Source organism: Rhamphochromis longiceps, linkage group LG12 (assembly GCF_057381845.1).
Source record: "Rhamphochromis longiceps isolate RC_006_pf linkage group LG12, R_longiceps_female_GT1.1, whole genome shotgun sequence".
NCBI lineage: Eukaryota > Metazoa > Chordata > Actinopteri > Cichliformes > Cichlidae > Rhamphochromis > Rhamphochromis longiceps.
Window position 1 is genome coordinate 7,064,347 of NC_140568.1, and position 23,103 is coordinate 7,087,449.

At 41.0% G+C, this 23,103-nt stretch overlaps 2 protein-coding genes across 3 annotated transcripts in view; both read left to right on the forward strand.

Annotated features, from left to right (window-relative positions):
- Positions 1-3,433, forward strand: part of LOC146656747 (tetratricopeptide repeat protein 28-like) — a 185,458-nt gene extending 182,025 nt beyond the window's left edge. For both annotated transcript variants that reach the window (XM_085424517.1, XM_085424519.1), the window contains 3 exons: positions 580-709; positions 806-913; positions 1,094-3,433. In XM_085424517.1, the coding sequence (XP_085280643.1) occupies positions 580-709; positions 806-913; positions 1,094-2,706 (1,851 nt within the window). In that variant the 3' untranslated portion in view covers positions 2,707-3,433. The remainder of the gene's footprint in view (positions 1-579; positions 710-805; positions 914-1,093) is intronic.
- A 1,578-nt stretch (positions 3,434-5,011) lies between these two features.
- On the forward strand, positions 5,012-22,203 carry LOC146656748 (phosphatidylinositol transfer protein beta isoform). Its single transcript, XM_085424520.1, has 11 exons — positions 5,012-5,120; positions 7,261-7,291; positions 8,612-8,757; positions 8,992-9,083; positions 9,206-9,213; positions 9,320-9,394; positions 9,474-9,557; positions 13,404-13,481; positions 16,658-16,768; positions 17,168-17,290; positions 20,413-22,203. The coding sequence occupies exons 1-11, from the start codon at positions 5,101-5,103 to the stop codon at positions 20,458-20,460; spliced, it is 816 nt and encodes a 271-aa protein (XP_085280646.1). The 5' UTR covers positions 5,012-5,100; the 3' UTR covers positions 20,461-22,203.
- Positions 22,204-23,103: the final 900 nt, after the last annotated feature.

Consider the following 23,103-nt stretch of genomic DNA (forward strand, 5'->3'; position numbering starts at 1 on the left):
TGTTCATAGTTTTTCCTTTGCTAGTTTTCAGTCAAATCTAAGGGATTTGGGGGTATATAAGATTTAAAACTTGGGTTTGGTTCAGGTCAAAGGAATGTTTCAGGGTGGAAGCAGGGGTAAATCTGTGATGTAAAAAACCCTTTCTCAATCGTGTCGGGTGAAACGAGAAGAAGGGGTTTCTGCACAGTTGCGTCAAGTTGACAAAGATGTCTCTGTTCAAAGCAAAGTAATCCCCAAACAAAACACGTAAGTGTGCTCTCGGGCCGCGTGTTAAACCCTACAAAGCCCAAACCCTTCCAGCTCAGCTTACCTACAGTTATTTTATTGCCAAGATTGCTCGTGCACTGGGCTCAGACATATTTTTTTAGGACACAGGCTTATACAAGATACATGAATATGTTTTAATTGGACGACTTAAAGAGAAGAAAATGAAATCATTATTAAAAGGAAGAAGCTGTATAATTTTTTCACTTGGGTTATTTAAGTTACTGATGCAACGCTTTGATCACCCAGTTCACTTTTAAGCCGTTAATTACATCTCCACTACTTTATTGTAATGTTGTCCCCTGTCTCTTTCAGCTCCACCAGGTGCTAGTCCAACTACAGACAGGAGAGAAAGAACAGGATTTCTCCCTGCTGCCCATTCAGGTGTCCATTAGTGTGCAGCTATGGAGACTCCCAGGATGCCATGAATTTCTGGCTGCTCTTGGTTAGTCATCTATTATGTAAAAAAAAAAAGTCCCTATCCTATTGTCTACCATATGTCTATTTAAGTTACAGCTGTTGTCCTGTTTTGCATGTGCAGGGTTTGACTTATGTGAGGTAGGCCAAGAAGAAGTAGTACTGAAGACAGGCAAGCTAGCCAACCGCCGCACCTTGCACTTTGCTCTCCAGTCTCTGCTGGCACTCTTTGGTAAGTAAATGTATTTTTTTGCTTATGCACTTTCATTCTTTGCTGATTGTTGTTGAGCTCCTAACTTGATTCCCTGTACACTGGAATCTGAACTGTGCATTGGCACTTTTTAACAGCCCGTTTTTATCCTGTGTTTATCTCATGTCACATTTTTCATCATCTCTTTTCTTTTATGTTCAGACTCCACAGAACTGCCCAAACGCTTGAGCCTGGACAGCTCATCCTCCCTTGAGTCCCTAGCTTCAGCCCAGTCTGTGTCAAACCCCCTGCCCATGGGATACTCAAGCCTTCCCTTCTCTCCTCCTTGCCTGGACAATCAAGTATCTGATGCCATTTCTGTTTATAGCCTTAGCTCTGTAGCCTCCTCTATGAGCTTTGCTTCCAAGTCAGACTGTGATTTCCTTGCTCATCGGCAGCGCGGTGGGGTCACAGCACACTACTCGGTCCACAAACACCCTCATGTTCCTCGCAGCCGCTCGTCTCCCCATGGAGCAGCTGCTGCAGTGGCGGGAGCCCGCGGAGATGAGGAGGAATATGAGGGCTTTTCCATTATCAGCAGTGAGCCCCTGGGAAGTCATTGTGACTCTCTGCCTTTGCCACCAGGCCACAGCCAGCGCCACCACCGGGGAGGCAGGGGTGTCGTCGGTGGCTCCAGCACAGGAACGGGGAGAGGGTACACTGTTTCTGTATCATCGAGGGGCAGTGTCAGCACCCCAACATCTCCCGTCAAAACAAACCTGGTGCCCAGCCCAAACTCACCGTTTCAGAAAGTCGGTAAGGTGAGCAGCTCAGATACAGGAGAATCTGACCAGTCCAGTACTGAGACGGACAGCACTGTCAAGTCTCAGGAAGAAAAAACTGTCCCTCTAGATCCTCAGGAACTGGCCCAGAAGATTCTGGAAGAGACTCACAGCCATTTGCGTGCTGTGGGTAGTCTTCAGAGGGCTGGTGCAGAGGCCGGGACAGCTGGAGGAACCTCAGCACGGAGTAGCGCATTCCGCTCTTCTGAAACTAGTGCGTTCAGCCGTCCTAACAGCGGCGCTAGTGGTCGAGCTCAGTCTTCCCCAAGACCCAAACCTCCCTCCCGATCTTCTTCACTGCAGAAGATAAGCTCTGGCTACAATAGCCCTGCGGTCTCTGAGTCTTCCCAAAAGGAGGGCAGCCATCCTTCACCCACTTCAGACACTCACGCACAGTTCAAATTAAAGTACCCGAGCTCCCCGTACAGTGGCCACATCTCTCGTTCCCCGAGCAACGTGTCTCCCAGTTCTGGTCACCAGTCCCCTGCTGGTAGTGCTCCATCTCCTGCTCTTTCCTACTCCTCTACAGGCTCTGCCTGCTCTACATCAGCTGACACGGCGGATTTGGATCGACTAAGAAGAGGGGTCATTGATGAAAAAGTACAAGCTATCCACAATCTGAAGACCTTTTGGGCTAATGCTGCGGCCCAACAACAGCAACATCTAGGTCCTGTCAAAGCTGTCCACAGCACACCCGGTCCTCTCGCCTCTGCCAGCAGAGATGTACTAAGTCTTCTGAACCTCTCCCCGCGCCACTGCTCCCCTAACGACACCCAAGACAGCCTGGAGCTGCGGGAGCTGGGGCTGCAGTCACTGGATAGGGGTAGCAAGAACTCTTCCAATGGACATCACTGTTCCAACCCCAGAAAAGTGGCCCCATCACCTACTATTTCCACTAGCAGTAGCCCTGGTGCTCGTTCTATCCGACTACCTGCTGGCAATGGATACAAGTTCCTGTCACCTGGAAGATTTTTCCCTTCCTCTAAATGCTGAGACATTTAAAACGGTCCAATACTTTTATCTATCATTTACTATCCTGGGTGCTGGAGGGGTAGGGCACTTTTTGGGGACCGCCATTGGTCCATCAAGGTTGACTGACAGCGAGAAGGATTTCTTTGGTTGTGAGTTTGATTCTGCAGAGGCACATGAGTGCTTTAGAGAGCGTCTAGTCTTTGTGCCCATAACACTGTAAATGGCAATGAAAAAAACTCAACGACCTGATACTGTGTTTGTGTGTAACTGTGTGTCAGGTAGATGTAAATGCCATTTGGTATTTTTTCCCCCAAAAAACGTTGCTGTTCGTGTGGGCCAAGATGCAACAGCTATGACTGATTTCTTCCTTCTTTTTTTTTGTTTTTAAATTTAATGGTTATTGTTATTGTTTGTTATTGTTATTAATATAATAATTATTATTATGTTTTGTAAATTAATTCCAGTGTTTCACAATCAGTATTAAGCGTTTTTATATGATTAAAAAGTGAACAAACCTGTACCATGTAAAGATGGATAGAGTGGAGAAAAAGATTTAATATTTTTTATTGAAATCAAAAGGGCATTTTGCCTGATTTCTTTGTGAATTGAGTGTCTGCTCTGAAGCATGGATTCTCTTGCTATTCAGTGTTAAGTACCATGTATGACTTTTTAGCCCATGATTTTTTTAGATTAAACATGAAAGTTTCATGACAACCATCTGTCATTTATCAGTAAACTGTTTCAATAAAGCATCATGTTTGCTTTCTTGTATTCTTGACATTATTCTTTTGTGTGGCTTCATACATCTATAGAGACCTTATTCCAGTTCAAGTTGGGACGGCTGTCGCAAAAAGAGAAATGATTAGCATATCATTTAAATCTTATATTTACTTGAATATAGTACAAATATAACATGGCTAAAGCTGAAAGTAATATGAACAATATAATGAGAAAAATATTTGCCCTCTTTTTGTCACGTCAGATCCTCTGGAGTAGAGAGAGCAGACGCAAATACAGACTAAGGAGACAGAACTGGACTTAACGAAAAGCAAACAGTTTATTTTTGGCTGTACAAAAAAATTAAAAAGAAAGATGGACGGGGACTAAGCTTAAACTAACAATGCTAAACTGGAGGAAGGTATATACTAAACACTAGATACCTGGAATGTGAAAACCTGAAACATGGAAACCGAGATCAGAAACATGAGCTTAGATGAACAGATGATATAACGAGGGACAAAAGGAAACTCACACAATAAATACACAAAAGGATGATCAGGGAAGTAGAGGCAGCTGGACAACACAGGAGGAACAAATCAGATTGAACAAAGTGAACACATTGGATACAGGACAGGAGACTATCAAAATAGGACAGGAAACAACAGACGCAAGCTTGACACAGTGACTGGGGAGACACGAGTAAACACGGCGACAAAGACTGACTAAACACAGAAGAAGATTAGACACTGAGAGAGAACTAAGATTGCTAAGAACTGAAGGCTAACAGAAACAAACTTAAAACATGATGAAAGAATAACCATGAACCTAAGAATCGCAATGAATATTCAAAAGCAAATAGCATGATGTCCAGAACTAGAAAACACTGGGTCACAGACAGTGCCCTGACACTTTTTGCCCTTTACGGGGGTTTCTTTTTGTATGTTTGTCAAACTTCTATGGGGTTTTTTTTTTGGGTTGTGTTTATGTTTTTGGAAAGCTAGTCCAGTTAAACTAGTCACACCCAGGTCTGGTTATTAACAGGGCCTGATAGGTATAGTAGCTTTTAAATGAAATTATCATTTAAATACTGCAGTTTATATTTACTTCTCTGTTAAATATTACAATTTGTTTGATGACCTGAAACAAATATGGTGCAACAAATATGGAAAAATATGGACTGATGCACAAGACATGGGTAACTTGCACACCTAATCCTACACAGTATATATAGGTTTTGGGATAACATAAGCTACTATCCAGTCATCTTTTTCAGGGAATACCTTGCTTATTTCAGTAACAACAAAAGAAAATTACATTTCGGTTTCAGTGTTTGTGTCTTTGTACCGTCTTTAATTAAATATGGAGTAATTATTATTTACAGATTTATAGATTAATGGAACCACATGCTCAACTTTTTAAATTATTAATATATTATATATTTAGTATATTTAGTATATTTATATATTTTTTACGCGTTCAAGTGTGGAATAACGGATTCTAAGTAATCCATCCTCAAATACAGTGGGTGGGTTTAAAGTCACCAAAGAGAGATTTCATTGGATGATGCCAATCGTTAGGCCCACCTCTCCGTCATTCCGCAAATCACCGCTGCAGAAGGAGGGACCTGCCGCCTCACTTAGTAGCCCATGACGTCAGTTAGTGGTAGCTGGGCACTACTGAGAGGAAGAAGTTAAGATGGTTCTCATCAAGGAGTAGTAAGTGCGGGGTTTCTGTTTAAACTGTACTTTTCTTATTATTTCTGAAAGCACTCTATAGGTTAGTATAGATCCGTGCACTCACGGCAGTTTTTTTCAGTCCCTGTGCGCTGATGCAAACTTTTCATCTTGTCTCGGGGTCAGCGTCAGGCACACGAGGGGAGGATGGGATTGGCCAAGAGCGTCTCTGGCCTACCGGCTTTGACAGCAGATTGTCATTCTCTGACAGCTGCTGGTTTCCTGTAGTTTCTCATATGTTATCGCCAAGCTGATGGCTTCTAAACGCTTCAATCTGCGGTTTTTGTTATGTGGTTTTAAAGCGCAGACATTTTCTTTTTCAAAGCCTCGAATTGGCACCCGAGTTGCTAACGCTAATTTAGCTAACTGCCTAACCTGAGGGGAAGTTAACTGGAAGCTGTAAGTTCTCGCTGTCTTTGCAGTATTGACTCAGAAACTGTCGGCGCCAGCTAATCACCCCAGCATAACACATTTTGATTACTTAACGAATTGGTAGTTTGTTCACTCCTGTCTGTTTCAAGCATCAATCATTTTGCATGTAGTAAAGACGAAGCTAGCAGCTGTTAGCCTTAGCCTTCTGGGTTTTGAAATTGCATAAAAGATTTCAGTTTCCATTTGTAAAACCGCTATCCTTGGGTTAGGCTGAATATGTAAGCAGGCTTCTTACTTCACATCTTACCAAATGAATTGGGTTCAAGGCAGGAAGACTGAACACTTAAACGTTTTTAGAGATAAAGAAAGTGAATATAAATGGGTAGATGGAGGATGTGAATGGGTCATGTTTTGCATCGCACGGGAATTCTGAAAATAAGGATTGACTTAGATTTGACTTATGTAAAAACCTTGTTACAACATTGTCTTATTCCTTAAATATAACACAGTATTGCTGCCAGCATGCACCTCAGCACTGTGGCGCCCTAATTCCATGAAAGTCCCTGTGTGGTAAGCAAAAAGAAGCACTGGAAGTCTGAATTGGCACTACCTGCACTATTGCATGTGGCCACTTACTGGCCTACAGGAGTGAAGGAAGACTGTTCCCGCATCCCTAACACCCCACAATCACTCACTGCACTCAGGCTCACATGGTTTGATAAATTTGACATCTTCTGATGTTGCCTGCACATTGTGTTTGCTTCAAACTTAAACGTCACTAATTACAAGTCCTAGCAGCATTGAAACAAAACATCTGATGGTGGATGACATTTAGTTCAGCCTTGTTTGACCAGGGATGGTCTTTAATGGTTAGAAATCTTGAATAATAGATTCAGATCTGTTTTGTCTTCTTAATTAAACTGCTTTGGCTAAGCTCACTGTATTTCTGGCCCCACCTAACTCACATTATTAAAAAACAAACAAACAACAACAACAAAATAAACTTTCTGTAGTCCCATAAAGTTTTGTCTTAATTCAGCTCTAACTTTTTCAACCAGGTCTAGTAATAGGTTCCTCTCATCTTGCTGATGTCAGCAGTATGTCACTATGGGTGGTTCTAGAAGTATTTTTCCCTCAGGAAGAGTAACTTTGAGTGTCTTCCTGTTCCTGGCAGTGAGCAGGTCTCTGTGTGTCATCGTGGTTCTTCTGGTTTTGTAATCCGGAGTCCCTGTAGTTATGTTCTCATTGCTTCTTCTGGACTTTTCTGCATACTGTGTGACCTGACAGGCAATTGTCATGTTGCATTCATTGTGAATACAGACAATAATATAAGGCGTGAGTAAATGTGCATGCTGATTTGGCATGGTAATGAGTAATATTTAGAGACTGAACCTTTTTATAAATAATCTCAATAACAAAGGCTATACAGGCTTTACTGCCAAGATGTAGAGACATTTCAGGCTCCAGAGTCAGTTTTATTGTTTTAGGATGTATTATTACTGTATTATTTATGCCACATGCATCTGCAGTGTTTTCTTTTTTTTGTCCTATTAGTATGTGCTCTAACTCACTCTTAAAAATACAAATGTCGGCATACGTCTAGAAGAATACTCCTTCTCATATATGGGTCGCTGCTTTAGATTGATGTGGAATGATAGTTTATCTCATGAAATTGTCTAATATGAAACAGCGGATTTGAGAAATGCGTGCTTCATGAAAGTTACTCATCATATGTTTCTCTCTTTTGCAGCCGTGTGGTTTTACCCTGTAGTGTCGAAGAGGTGAGTAAGTGGCTTAATAGCTTGTTATGCTATTAAGATGTTGTAAATGATTAACTTTTTGTCAAGTCTGCTTATATTTTCTTTGTTGATGCCGTTGACACATAATCATGTTGACAATAACAAAATAATGACATTAACAGCCATAAAAAGTTACAATAAATTAATAATAACTAAATAAGGAAAAAGTCATAATAATGTTAAAGGATATGAAATGCACTTCTTCATACTTACAAATATGTAGTTTCTTTTCTATAGTGCCTGTACTGTTTGTGTGGTTGTAAACGAGCCCATATTGATGCTTGAAAAAAAGTCCATCCTCAGTTAGTCTGACTGTTTAAACTGAGTCAACCCTCAGTTCCTTTTTTGGGCTTTAATGTGTCACTGTGGCGTGGCCAAAAGGAAATGTTGCAAGTCTCTGACATGTGCCTTTTGTTTAAGACAGTTCTTTTCCACTCGCTGATAATAAAGACATGGCAATGTTGTATCATTTCTGTTGTTTTGGCTGCTGGCTGCTAAAACCAAGAAAAAGCTTAATTTTGCAGATGTTGTTTGTTTGAGCCAGCAATCGTTCTCTGTGTTTAGAGACATTTCTGTAATAAATCCCAGACTTTCAGCCAGCTGCTGGGATACAATCTCTTGGCAATTAGTGCTGCATATCCAAATTCAAAATATTTGAAAAGTAATTCTTGTCTTTGTGGAAGAAATGTTAACAAGACTTATGGTAGCTGATTATTAGTCATTCTCTTCTTCTGCTGTTTGATGTTCAAACATCATAAGTAAGTTAATTTAGCTTTAAGATGGTGGAATTGGGGAACACAGCAGCAGAACTGAAAAAGCTGGCTTAAACATTTAGCTCTTCAGCAAGTTTTCTCTGCACGTTATAGAAATCTAACCTACACTAGAGTGGCAGCAGGACAATAATAGAGCTTAAGAATTTTATGGTTACTTTTTTTTTGCACAGTTTTACAAAACAGGTCATGGGTTGGGTTCTGTTCCTACAATTTCACTGTATGGGAAAGACAGAGAGAAATGAATGAATTAAAAAAAATGTCATCCATATAAAATATTTGATTTACTTTTCTGACAGTTTTAGATTTCCTGTGTTGCCCTTGAGCTCTCAGGAGTAATGTACATTGATTACTGTTTGGTTAAAAAGCGTTGCTGTGTTCACAATAAGCCTATATCATTTTATTAGATGGAAACTTTCAAAATGTTAGGAAGAGAAAGAATTGGTTTATGATTTAGATGTATATCACAGTAAAAAGTACTTAAATCTACTGTCTAGCATCATGTTTTTATATTATGATGTTTGTCTTGCAGTATCAAGTGGGGCAGCTGTTTTCTGTGGCTGAAGCGAGTAAAAATGAGACGGGTGGTGGTGAGGGCATTGAGGTACTCAAGAATGAGCCATATGAAAAAGATGGAGAAAAAGGACAGTACACACACAAAATTTACCACCTAAAGAGGTATGTGCTTTCCTTTGTATTTCTTGTTTTTTAGAACTCCACTGTTGGCTTCATTGATTCTTTCTTATAGTGTAATAGTGCAGTGCTACCAGGCAGTGTCAGTGTTGTCTTATCTGTGAAGCATTTTCAGTTCAGTTGCTAACTGTGCAATCTTTGCTATAGAAAAAATAGGTGATAAGTCTTCCTCCTTCCTTTCTCTTACCTGTACCTCCTACCCTCCACCACACCCTACAGTAAAGTCCCAGGATTTGTGAGACTCCTAGCTCCTGAAGGTGCCCTGATTTTCCATGAAAAGGCTTGGAATGCCTACCCCTACTGCAGAACCAGTGAGTCCCCTTCCCAGCACCACTTAGTTTAGGTTTGCCTTGAAACTCTTCTTCTCACTTTTAAATTAACATGTCTTGTCTTTCTTCCCCCCCTTTTTTCCTTCATGCTTAACCTGGAACAGTTGTGACGGTATGTAACCCTAAATGGGTTTTATTAGCTAAGATTAAAGTTAATAAGAAAAGAATTACATAATTTTTTTTTTCTTCATTATGTTTCTTCTTTCTCTTTATTCTAGAATGAATATATGAAAGATAATTTCTTCATTAAAATTGAGACATGGCACAAACCAGACCTTGGAACGCAAGAAAATGTGAGGACATCAAAGCAAACGGATGTCTAGTATGAATCATGAGTTTTATTTTCTAACATATCTTTTTGTATTTGCTCAGGTGCACAAACTAGACAGTTCCACGTGGAAGAATGTAACGGTGGTGCCCATTGACATTGCAGACAGAAGTCAAGTGGCCCATGCTGTAAGTAGCTTCATACACAGTATGGCGCCTTCATGTGGACAACTTTGATTATTACAGTTCTTTGTCATGAGAATGTTTCGTAAGCAGGTGTTTTATGGCTCTGTTTATGATTTAATTTGAATATATATGCGTTTTCCAGGGAGAGAGAAAAACGACATCTAGCCTTTCCTATGTAATAGGGATGCAGATGAATAACACTGATGAAATGAAACAGCACTTTCTTTCTATTCTCGTCTAACCAATTTATTGAATTGCATACATATCTGAAAGTAGCTGAAAGAGCATTTTGTTACTACTGAGCAGTCTGTGTGACTTATGACTTACTGCATGTTTCTCTGGTGTGATATTACTGCAGTCCAATTTAAAATCCAGAATAAACGGTGTTTGTGCGATCCTTTCTCTTGCCTATATAGCACTCTCAAACTGTTAGAGTCAGAGTTTAATTCATGAAAACAATACAGACGAGCTAACTGACACATGGTCGTTTCATCTGTGGAGTTTCAGGGAACAATCTTTTGGCTAAATCGGTTTAGTTTATGTAGTAAAGATTTGCTCTTGGTTTGGTCAGAAATCACGCCGTCCATATAAATCACATGTCACAGCATGTGGTTTCTCTGCTCAACTTTGTCTTGCTCTTAAGCATTGATTATTCTCAGCTACGGACACAGACAGCCAAAGTCCTGACAGCCAAGTAGTCATTCTTTGAAGTCCGCCACTTGGGGTGTACTTGTAGTTGGTGCATTGTAGTGTAAATCCACAGCGGACAGGAAAAACTGGCAGATATGCAGACACTGTGCTCTGTCTCATAAACAACTGATCACTAGGACCTGAGTGGAACCTATTGGACTCACAAGATGTGATCAAGGCTTTAACACAAGCAGAGCTGTGTGCATCTGTTTTTCTGTTTTGTTTTGTTTTTTTTCAGTTAATATAAACTGGTAATCAACCGGATGTCCTAGTTAAAGAAGAAGTAGCACTTAATGTGTCTGTGCATATTCACTGACTATTACTACAGTTTCAGGGAGGCTAATAAAATATTTTGAAAATTATAATGACTGTTAGACAGATTAGAATTCAGTATCTTCTAGCTCCTGCTAAGCTGTTTATTCACAATGATTTTTTTTTTTTCTTCTACTTTTTTGCTGGGCTTTAGCTTTAGTTTCCAAAGTGTGTTTCTCGTTTCAATTTTGTTTTTATTGTTTGAAAATGTGTGTAGTTTATATTAATTTCACTTTTAGTTTTAGGGTTTTTTAAAATTATTATTGTTTGGCAGGCATATGTCAGGAATAGGTTTGGCAAAATCATTACAGATTTTACAGTTAAAAAACCCCCCAAAAAAACAAAAAACTTGTTGAAAGTACTTGACTTAGTCTTGTAGACATCCAGAATCACAATAAACGCGTCTATCAAAGCCTATTGTAGTCATACAATATCCTCAGTTTTAGATAATAAAAATAAGGATATTGTGTCTATATATTTTTTAGTTTTCCAGGTTCACAAACAGTGCTTATCCATCCTTTTTTTTCCCCTTCTTCTTCCCTCCTAAAAATTGCTTCAGGGCCATGGTGCTAACACAGAGCCACAGACAATCATTTACATTTAGACCTACGACTAGTTTAGAGTCACTTTACTTAATGTGTATGTTGATGTTTTGTGTGTCTGTGAGGAAAAAACTATTCGCAGATATCTCAGATTTGTAACTCACCAAGTCATATGTCAGCCAGGCACCACTTTAAAAAGCACGAGAGAGACTGGAGCACATTTTTTAGTACTTAACTCAACATTTGGATTTTATTTACAGGCTGTCATGAGCTTCAAAACAGTTGTGTATGTTGTTCTTACAGCAACATACTTGATTTTTCAGGTATGATTATGCATTCATGGAGCTGAAAAAGCTGCCTGTGCTCGTGGCATCGACGATAAGTAGAGCATTGCAAGTGAAGAGAATCTTTGGCAATCTTCATAAACCTTTAGTCAATCCTGACCCATTTTATAAATATTTTACTGAAGTTGGCATCAGGTCCAGCCCATCTCCTTGGTATTTTTTTATTTTGGTTTGGTTTGTCTGTGAGTTTTTCCCCAGTCTCTCTTTGTATTTCTTTATAAAGACACAGAACATTAATTGCTCTCTGGGCTATCGTGTACTTGGCTGACTGTTCTGCTTTATTGGGCTATGTTACTTCTTAGTTTTGTTTTGTTTACTTGTGTTTTTTGTGGTCTGTTTCTTTGCACCGTTTGAAAATGTGTTTGCTGTGCTGTAATAACACAGTGCATTAAAAATAGTTGATTTCAGGAGTGTGTCCCAATACAGCCAGCTGACTGGAGAGATCTTTGTATTTAAAAACGTACACATACCAGTTGAGGATAAATTAAAGATTTGAATACTGCTTGGAATCTCTGAAATCATATTTGAAGATGTTGCAGGTTATTGCTCTTATTTGACATCACATTGCCTCATTTCAATGTGACTGCCGGTATGCGTGCAAGCATACATGTGGCTATTTGGCCGAGAAGCCCTAGTTTCTGTGTGTGTACATGTTTGTTTGCGGTGGGTAGTTAACGAGGCGGACGTGTTTGCCTTGCTGGAGGAGTGTGTTGTGTCTGAGGGCCCTATCAGCCCTCAGCCTCGGGCATGACTGCAGGCTCTGGGGCGTACTGCCAGCACAGATGAGTTTGTTAGTGTAATTAAGGTTCACAGTGCTGCGTGTGCCGGAACTAGACAAACACACACTCGACGTAAACACACTTGCAGTCTAATACACACTCTTTTAGAAATGGCTTCTTTTCGCGTACCACGGCACATCGATTCACAGACCTCATTAGTGCAGCACAGTGTATTGTTATAGTGATGGAGCTCTCAGCATTAAAACACCCAAATTAGAGAGTGCGTGCGTGTGTGTGTGTGTGTGTGTGTGTGTGTGTGTGTTTTTTAGTGGTGCATTTTTATTTCTTTCCACACGTTTGGCACCCTCCTGTTGGATAGTAGCCCTGAAAAAGTAGCTTTTAGCTTCAGGCGCATCATGATTTATTTAAAATTGCTGGGCCCTTGAGCTGTTGATAATTTTAAAGCCATTTCATTTATTTGTATTATTATTTCTCTTGTCTTTTTTTTTTAATTTTATTTTTTTATGAGAAAGTCAGGTCTGTTAAGTTTTTCGTGCTCGTCACGTGTGCTCAGTATCCCTCTACATTTTACTATACCCTTTAATACAAAAAGATCTTGGTGCATTGGGGGAAAAAATTAAAGGGCAAAAGTGCTTAGTTCACCAGAATATGTTGGCAGGACATGACCTTTTGAATTGGATACTGTATATGGGGTAAAAGGTTATTTTGCAGTTGGAGCTGCAGACATACAAACTTAAATAAGCAGCACAAATCCTCATCAGCACACAACAGGTAGATGCAAGTACATTCACTTATGTTAACTGGCATCCTCACCCTAATTAAACAAGTGTCAGAGCCCCCATACACAGATCGGTCTTATCTTCAAGCCACTTGTGAGCACAGCTGTGTTCTAGTCCTGCTTTGTGACATTATCTGCAGAGATGGAAGGATTTGTGAAAAGGGAGGAGCCCTCTTCTGACTTTTCTTGTAGCTAAGCTGTTTCTGCTCTTTGTTCCCTTACTCTCGTCGTTGAATAGTTGTCCCACATTTCCATCTTTTCATTTAAAAACGGTGTCTATGTTTTTGTTTTTTTTTTAAATTGGGGTAAAATCCTGCTGATTTCTTGGCTCTTGTTGCAAGATGAAACAAATACCAGTATTCATAAATAAGCTTGCCTCAGCTTTGTTAAATATTCTGTGCTATATATTCTACTAATGAAAGTAACTGAAAGTTTCATTGTAGGACTACAAGGAAGATGAGGATCCTGCCATTTTCAAGTCTGTCAAGACTGGGAGAGGACCTCTTGGTCCCAACTGGAAGGTAATGCTGTTGTAAACTACATATATTTTTAACTGAAAATGGTCTACATCCATGTGACTGTTTCAGCACCAGTTCAGAAATAATCATTTGATAAAATACAGACTTCAACTGCACAGTGGCTGCTTACATAGACAATAAGGGCTTTTTCTTTCTTATTTCTTTGACTTTCTTCTGACAAAGGATCACATGTTTGGGTGGTATAAATCCAAGGTAGCATGTAGTTACCAATCAAACTCAATTAGGCGATGAATGCTAATATCTGTGTCAACTATTTCAGCCCTCTTGGGGTTGGCAGTTTTGACAAAAGTTTCCTCTCTGGGAGCCCTAAAAAGGCAAATTAGTGTGGATGCTCAATGTAAATACAGCAGAAGTGGATTTTTCTTTCTTTCTCGCTTTCGTTTTTTTAAATGAAATGCGATGCATCTAAGAGTTTTGAACACGGCCTTAGGCCACAGGGTGCTTTTAAAAAAAAAACAAAAAAAACAACAACAACAACGGAGGCAAACATTTGACCCATTTGCCAAGTTATAGGAAAATGGGTATATATCTGGCCATCAAGACTAGGGATGGGTACCGGTGTCCGGTGCCATCTGACATAAACGGTAGTAACCAGACCGAAAAGCAGCGAACATTTCGGTGCTTTTTTTCCTGAGCTGTGATTCACTTCTAGCCAATAATTTTACGTTTCCGAGGATAGTAGGCAGGTCCAGGTACGTGCGTTCTTTTATGCAGAGCTACGGATTAAAAATGCCCAAGGCGAAGCGGTCAAAAGTCTGGCTGTACTTCACAGCAAAAGATGCAAACTCAGCAGCCTGCAACAAGTGCTTTAAGCTGATACTGTGATACTGTCAAAGGAGGTAACACCTCAAATCCGATGAAACACCTGGCGACGCATAGCGTTTTTTTAAAAAGCCCAGAAATGCGCCGTATGATAGCTTGCTGCGAGACCTCACACCGAGCGCATCTACTGTGCGTGGGTTGCCTGTTATCTGACCCGGAGTTAGCAATATCCCTCAAAAAACCCGAAGAGGAGAGTCCTGGCCCCTAGCCCTGCCAGTGTAGCAGAAATGATGACGGATGATGATGCAGCAGCAGCCGTTCTTCTCTGCGTGAGTAGCTTAATGTTGTTAGTGTGTAATTTACGTTGAGTAGGCTAACCACGTTATTACATTAATGCATGTAAAGTGAACTAGCAAACCTCATCATAGCTACATGCGGCTGTCTTCTTGTTTGATGGCAGATACTCCCTTCACCCTGGCCAAAAAGGCTAAAATGACCAAAGAAAAAGTGGAAAACAGTTAAACATGAGAGGTTTTGGACAAAGTTTGTGTTTTTTCCATTGTTTAAGCACTGCTTCCAGCCAAGAGTGATACCATATATGCCCCATAGCTGCAGAAAAGGCACACATTGTTATCTTTTTACAAAAAACCAGCTGAACATGAGAGGTTTTTGGACCAATTTTGTGTTCTCCGTTCTTTAAGCACCGGTTTGAGCACCGTTTGAGCACCGGCACCGTTTCAAAGGTACCGATTTGGCACCGGTATCGGATAAAACCTAAACGATACCCATCCCTAATCAAGACCTGGATTAGTAGTCTTGCTCTCATGGATTTTGCTTCTATATTTCATGACTTTGTACAGTCATGTGCATTGTATGTAGTTGCTGCAATGTTTTGATCTCCAAAGTCTAAGTGCAGCTTGGACATATTGGGTCAGCCAAAGATTGTGTTTTGTGTGGATGTGCCTGCAGCAGGTTTATATAGCAGGTTTATGTGATGAGATCTAGGCATTAAAAGTCTTTTACAGGTAACTTACAGAGCTGCAAGAACACTCAGGCTTCGTCCACAGATGGAAGTAAAGTGTCCGTTTGTGGACTCAGAGTCTAAATTGGCAAACAGCAGTTCTGTATAAAGAGGGACATATTTTGATAAGGGGTAAAAAGTCAAAAAGTAGCTCATCCACAGAGAAACTTTCGCCTGTAAACCCCGCCGTACCCCGGAGCCACACGACCGGGTCCTGTTCGCTGTTGGAGCACAGAGGATTTCTATTCTGCAGTGGAGCCCTCAAAGTTCACCATGGGAAACTTTCCTCTGCTTCAAGAATTTTTGCAGAACAAAGGCAGCCAAACAGCTTTAAAAAGTATGAATAAAGAAGCACAACTTTTATTTTGTGTTTTTAATTAGATCACTTTCCCGTCCGCTGTGGACATGGAAAAAGACTGTTTTTGAAAAGGTGGGGGGAGAAAGTAGTTATGTGACAACAGAGGCACAATTTCTGCCAGCTTCTCAGAGCAATAAAACTCTTGTCTATCTCTGCATGCACACATGCTTGCATATCGGTACCCTTTGTATTTCTGAAAACTTCTGCTCCTTTGAGTGGGGCACAGAGAGGGAGAGAAGAAATGTCACCGTAAGTGTTTTGATGTAGAATCCGTTTCATGTGAAGTTCTCCTTTAGCGATGACAACTTTTCTAAACCCACTGCAAATTTAGAAATGTTTCTCATTTCCCTTCTCTCACGCTTCTCCATGATCGTAGCATCAAACGGCAGTGGGATGAGGGCGATTGAGGCGGGTCTGTGGCATTTTCTTTTTGGAATGCCGAGCCAGAATGAAGTGATTAATTAAACAGGTGTTCTCAGAGGGAGAGTGTGTGTGTTCTGGGGGCGAGCAGGTCCTAGGTGTTAATAATGTAACCGGATTTGCACTGCGGCGCCCTTATCGCTTCGTGAGCACCGTTTTATCTGCCTTCTGTGGCCACAAAGACATGCCTGTCGGGAACGGTGTCGCTGTCAGGGTGGAGGCAGAGAAATGGTCCCTTCATCTGGAGTTTATCCACTTTGCTGTGGTCCCCCCTCCCAACACCCAGCCTCTTTTCTTCTTCTCTTCTTCAGAGCGCGCGGCAGAGTGCAAGCAGCGGATAGATTTAGAAAGTGTGCTGTAGATTAGGGCACTTTTATCTGTGCACAGCACATCTTCATGTTGATAATTATTTCAGCAACCTTCATGCCCAAAGCATTATGCATTAATGAACGAATCTTAGATTTGTCAAAAATAATGCCTTCTGCTGCTTTTACAACTGTTCTCTCATTGGAAAGTTTCTGTCAAGTTTTTGCAGCGCGTTATTCTGATATAGTGACGGGTTGTAAGTCGGATTCTTTTCCCTGTTCCTCTCAACAGAAAGAGCTGAATAGTAATCCTGAATACCCAAGGATGTGTGCCTACAAATTAGTCACAGTCAAGTTCAAGTGGTGGGGCCTGCAGACCAAAGTGGAGAACTTCATCCACGAGGTTAGTGACATATTTGGGATTAGGATTCAACTTTATTGGCATTACACATGTATAAATACAGGATAACGAAATATAGTAGAAGACGTAAAAACTCATTTACACAGTTGGCTCATGAGTTATATTTAGATTGAGAGTATTGCAAGTTTGCGCATGCAATACTGTGCCTCTTCTGTCTGGGTGGGCAGTGCTTAATTAGTGCTTAATTATTATAAGCAAGCTGTAACTGCAAACATGATGAGGTAATGTTTGGGGGCTCTATAGTCAAATGGAACTTAAGCCAGTAGGATACAGTAGAGTAATTTGTATTTAGAGTTTCTCAAGTTTCAAATGTACTTATAAACACTTGACTGATGCTAAACATCACCCAGTCCTAACCAAGACTGCTGCTATCTACCACAGCAAGAGAAGAGGATCTTCACTAACTTCCATCGCCAGCTCTTCTGTTGGATTGATAAGTGGGTGGAGCTAAATATGGATGATATACGGCGTATGGAGGCAGAAACGCAGAGAGAACTGGATGAGGTGAGTGTATAAGTAGAAAATCACAGTTAAAATTTAACTTTAAGTCTGGTAAGTGATGGATTTGGTGCAAGAGAAAATAAAACTTTCCCAACCCTAAGCACTTTCTTTGGTTAAATTTCTCTTATTCGCTGTGCAAAATCCGTGTAACACCAATTTTAGTTATCCAGCTGTTGTCTTCCATTCACTAGAAGTAGAGTGTGCTAATGTGATAAAGCCGGAGGACTGCTGGAGTAAATGTAGTGGCTTAAGGGCTCCCTGTGGAGTCTTTGACCCCTAGTGGTGCGATCTAGCTGACTTTCTTTGAGTGGATCCTGGTGTTATTTACCGAGTGCACAAGTAAAAGGCCCTTTATTAATATATGTGAATTCAAAACCTCATAGTTTTTAGTGTTTTGTTTTTTTAAAATCAATATTTTCAATATCAATAATATTACATTTAAGATCAATCGTCATATTTTTTCCTTTTCATGTATGCATTTTGTTTGTTACTAAACTTCCTTAAACTGTTTGGTAATCAGCACAAAACGGATGACTGTGAGAACAGTGTTTGTTCTTCCTCATAATCCCATTTCTATGATTGCCTTTATTGTATTTTTATCCAGAGGCGTAAGAATGGTTCTGTACAAAGGCTACAGAGGAGTAGCAAGGCCAAGTGTAGGTCTTTGTACTGCTGTTTGTTGTTACTGGTAGGGCAGCATCTTAATGGGGTTTCTGTTAGCCTGGCAAGGCTGTGCCGCATCGTGCCATATAGCTAATTATGATTCGAAACATTTCCACCGTCATCTGTAGGCCGCCTGTGTTCCAGTGTATCCCATGGCTAGTGCATGATGGTCTCGCCTCAGCTTGTGATGTGTAACAATGTCTGCCAAGTGCAGGGTATTTTTATCCCCCAACCGTAACTCTGCATGAGTCTCTATAGTTGGGGGATTAGTTTACGTTCTGTGTCCATGTTTGCACACTTCAGCATCATTTTCTTTATTTTTCTAACAACCAATCACTAAGTTGGAGTAGTTTATATAACCTAACCATTCGTATTATTATTCCATCCGTCTGTCCATTTTAATGGCTCATCCAGTTCAGGGTTGACCTTCACAGTAAACAGTGTCTGCTTGCAGGAACCTTTTATGTGTGAAAAGTCTTAATATATTGTCTCATGTTTTAAGTTGACAGAGCTTCGTTAGATGCTCACTTTAGACGACTTTAGTTTTTCTGTGCGGTGCAGTGGAACGAGCCAGCACGGCTTGGCTGATTGCAGCTGTTCATGGCATGGTGCGACTTCACTCTGCGCTCTTCGGTGTTGAGAAAGGGCTTTACTCCACTGTGTTTGTGCTTGTGTGTGCACATGCCATTTCACATTCGAGGTCCAAAAGCAGTCATCTAAGAGGAAACACTGGTGAAAAGCATCCATTTCTTCACCACAAAAACATCTTCGGTTGCATTTTTGTAATGTTTCTCTTTGTGCAATTTGAACACAGGATAACAGTGTTTGACTGAATCTCAGCAGTACAGATGTGTTTTTCAAGTGTTCATCCTGCTACTTCTGTCAGTAATCACATCATCAGTAAATACCCAGTGACCCAGTTCTGCTGGCAACCACAGAAGCCCATGCCATAACATTGCCTCCACCATGTCTGACAAATGATTTGCTAATCTTAGTCTTATTCCTTCTTTGTACTACATACTGTCTATATTCATGTTAATAAAGGCATTTTTTGATTATAGGCTTCGACAGTGGTGTGCCAACCTCCTCAAGAGTGCTCCTCAGGTAGCTAGATGTTGTGAACAGGCCTTTTCTTTAAAAATTCCTCCATTCTTAGTTGTCTTCTGTGGTATTCCAGGCCGTTTAGGGTTACTGAGCTGCCACTGCTTTTGTTCGTTTTAAGAAGGAGCTATAATGTTCGATTTGATAGCTCATGTGCAATAAAACCTACTTTTATTGCAAATTGAGAGCTCCTATGAAAGGCTAGCATACAAGTTTAACACAAGTAGTTATATATGTACACAGAAGTTCCTGCAGTCCAGTTAATCCCCATAGAAAAATAGTCTACTTCTAAATCACAGGCTTCAGTTTCTGCATCTTGCATTCACTCTAAACCTCTCCACTGCCTTGCTCTTGAAACTTCTCCAAATATCAGTCTGGGAGCTTTTGGCCGTACAAGGAGAACAAGGGAGGGATCTGGGCTGGACCGGCCAAAGTGGGCCAGTCTCAAACATTCCTGGCTCGCTACCAGCATGCAGAATTTTTGCGATTTGCCTTCGCACATCTCGCCCAGCTGAGCATGTGTTTCCAGTTTTCCCTCGGAGTAAGTAAACAGGTTGGTACAATCAAAGACGGCTGCGGCAAGCAGGGCAACAAGCCTGAACCTCAAAGCTCAAGGGGTTACCAGGGTCACATTTGGGTGGTGGTGAGAACAGCCTACACACAAGTCACTGCCCTTCACGTTCTAGACAAAGACAGCACTGGGTGAATGGAAAAACCCAGCATTAAGGAAGCTGTATACTAATAGTCATATCTGAACTCTTTAAGTATAGTGGTTGGGTGCTGATGGTGTGGAAGGAGGAGGTATGCGAGGACGGGGTGTGTACGAGGGGGTTTCAAGATGGCTCCTTTTTCCTCATTAACATACAAATGGAATTCTGCAGTTGAGAAGGAGTCTGTGCTGTGATTGAGGAGAAAGGGAGGGAGGATTGGGGGGTGAAAAGATGGAGAAGTGGGAGGGTGAATCCTCGTGCCATTTCATCAGATCTGTCTATTCCTCTGTTTAGAGCCAGTGTTGGTTTGAACTGTTCCATTAAGGTGTTCGGCTATCAGATTCTAACACTAATTGACTTTCCAAAGCCATCAGCCTCAGGGTGGGAGAATTTGAAAGTGATGCTTTTATCTACCTAGAAGACAAACAGGAGGCTTGATAAGGACTTTTGGAGCTGCCCTTTTTCCAGTTTACAAAAAGAAATGTAATGTATTTTTACTGGTTTGCAAAGCCAAAAGTAAGATTTAATGAATAGAAAGAAGTCCGACCCCTCCCAGTAACCAGCGACTCCTGAAGCCGTCATCTGAACTCTCCCTTACGTGTTTAGCTTGCATAAATCTAACGCGTGTTATTTCTCTCCCTTTCCCCACAGCTTCGCAAAAAGGGTGATGTGCGAGGAACCAGCGCTGCGGATGAATGAAAAGGATTTTAAACACCACACCCACAATGACAGCAGTTGTGAAGACTGCTAAGCGGGCTCCTTTGGTGCCACTTTTTTACCCTAACTGAATCACGCTGTGGAGGAGGGAGCGCTGCTACCTGCAATCAATAGAGCAGATCCCCGGCTTTAACCCAATCATAGTCATTCTATCCAGTGAGGAATTGATTTATAGCCACCGATACGATGCTGGCTGATGAGACTCAGGTTAATTTTGATCTTGGACAGAGAAAGGCCGGCTATGGCCATCAGGATATTGAGACCTAGTCTTCTGCAGAGATGCAAAGAAAAGCTATTTACTTTTTAAAGAAAAAAACAAAAGCAAATTCATCAGCTTGATTCCACAGTGGCAGGTGTTGGACCAAATATTTCCAGCTCCCCCAACCTCCTGTTTTTTCCCTACCAAAAAACCCCCCATTCCTCACAGAATGATGCCCTCTGTGACCTCTCTTTGTCTCTTCCCCAGTCTTCACTGTACACACTGTGGCTCAGTGTGTGGTTTGCATTCCCTGGCAGGAGACTGTTTGTCATGCTCTTGTTCCTTCCTGCCATAACCTCCATTAAGTGATTACTAACAGCCTTGGCCCGTTGTAATCCTTCTTCCATCACCCCCCTCACCTTATCGAAGCACTGCATCTTATTAACACTGACAATCATGTCTGTACAGGTATTCACTCTCACTCCCACATGCAAAGGTAACAGGAAGCCCACACACGCACTCAGTCATATGACACATGCAGTGTGCAGAGAGCATAAACATGTGAATTCATTCTTACCCATACACACTCACACACACACTCACTCACAGGTGTGGATACCTTTGTGCTGACTGATCTTTGAGAAACTCAAGCAGGGGCAGATCCTCGCGAGCTCTTTTAGCTAAAGGATGTTACTTTGAATATGTTTACAACTCTCTCCCCCACCCTATACTGAAAACAGTCGCACATAACATACATTGCAGCATTCACCTCTCTAAAAGATGTCCCTAGAGGAAAACAAACTGCACTGAAAAACAGCCACAGATGGTGCTACACCCCTCCAGCCTCTGTCACAAGCCAAACTGTGCTGCACTCACCCAACCCACCACCAGAGGCCTTTCTCGCTCCTCCGGCTCTCTGAGGTAGACAGTTTCCAGAAGGCCTCCCCTCCTCTGCATCATTCTAGCTGTGTTTACAGATTTGCAATTGCCTTATCAGTGCCTAGTGGATACCAGTACCATGTAGAGTTGCTTATGTGTCCAGGCCTTTACACCTATCAGAGCTACTACACTTAATGAACCTCTGCTGCCAGCCATTGTTTTAGCTACCTCTCTCATTTCTGACTGGCCATTTTTCCTGATGCCCTAAAGTGTGTCCACCAAATGTTTTGGAAAATGTCAGGCACCCAGTTGAACCCTTAAGAGGCACATAGGTTTGGGTTCTTTTTTGTTTTGTTCTGTTTTTCCCATGTGAGAGGATCTATTAGTATGCCACACAATATTTTATGTCAAAGCGGTTCAAATACACGACTGTGCCTGGTAGCCGGTTTACAAATAAAATGTTCCTCCAAGCACTGTTTTTATATCAATACTGTGGTTGTCTGGTTGTCATCTGTAGATATGCTCTTACAGCTCTAAACAACTTATATAAAGTTGAGCACAGAAAAGAAGCTCAGTGCCACTTCAAGCTGCTGTCGTTTTATTTTTTGCGTAGCGTAAATACACGACACACTCGTGCTCAGGAAAAACACTTTGGTGGACACACACCTCGTAAGGGTTAGCATTAGCTGTTAGCTGGTACTTCTTAGGATTCTTGATTCTAGTCTTGACAAAAGAGCTTTATCAGGGCGCAGACTTGTATGTTATTCTTTTGTTTCCTGATATGTGGAAGTGCAATTCCTTTCCATTCCCGCAAGCAGAACTTTGTTACTATAACAGCCAGCGTGCACCGTTTGTCATGTAAATCTTTACCTCAGACCAGCCATTGGAAAGAGCTGCCATATTAATGTTTTCTGGCTTTTCAGCTCTGCATCCAGCTCTCTCTCTCTTTTCTTTTTTCTTCAGGCTTCAGAATTGTGTCACATCAGCCTTGAATATTAATTATGCTTGTGTTACATGTATACAGTATGTGTGGTTTGCTCATGTGTTCCCTTGTAATGTTCTTGAATATTTGTTTGTTTTGGTTGCGTGTCACTGTTTTAAATTGCCCAACATAAATTTGGGATTTGTGTTTAGTAATCGGTTTCCCGTTATTTCTCAAGGCAGATTATATGATTAAATACTTTCAGGAAAGTATTCTAGTGTGTTTGGTTAATGACAATCCTGTGAGGGCAAATCTGACCATGTCCACGGTAATTGGCTTTTCCAAAGAGAATAAATGGTGTTTATGTGTTCAGCAAATATTGATTTAATATAGGAAAATTTGGAAAACTGTTGTCAGAAGCATCGGTTTTCAATAACAGAATCTTCTCAGGCTAACAATAAGACAAAGATTTGAGGCTGCAAAGATAATGTAGCTTGTTCGCTTTTATCGTCTTTATGTGTTAGAGCCACCTTTGTCTTTGTTACGGTCATGAATGCATAGGTCTCTGAGCAAACAGTGTAATTAGTGTTTCAAAGTTCATTTGAATGATTCCTCATGTGTGTAT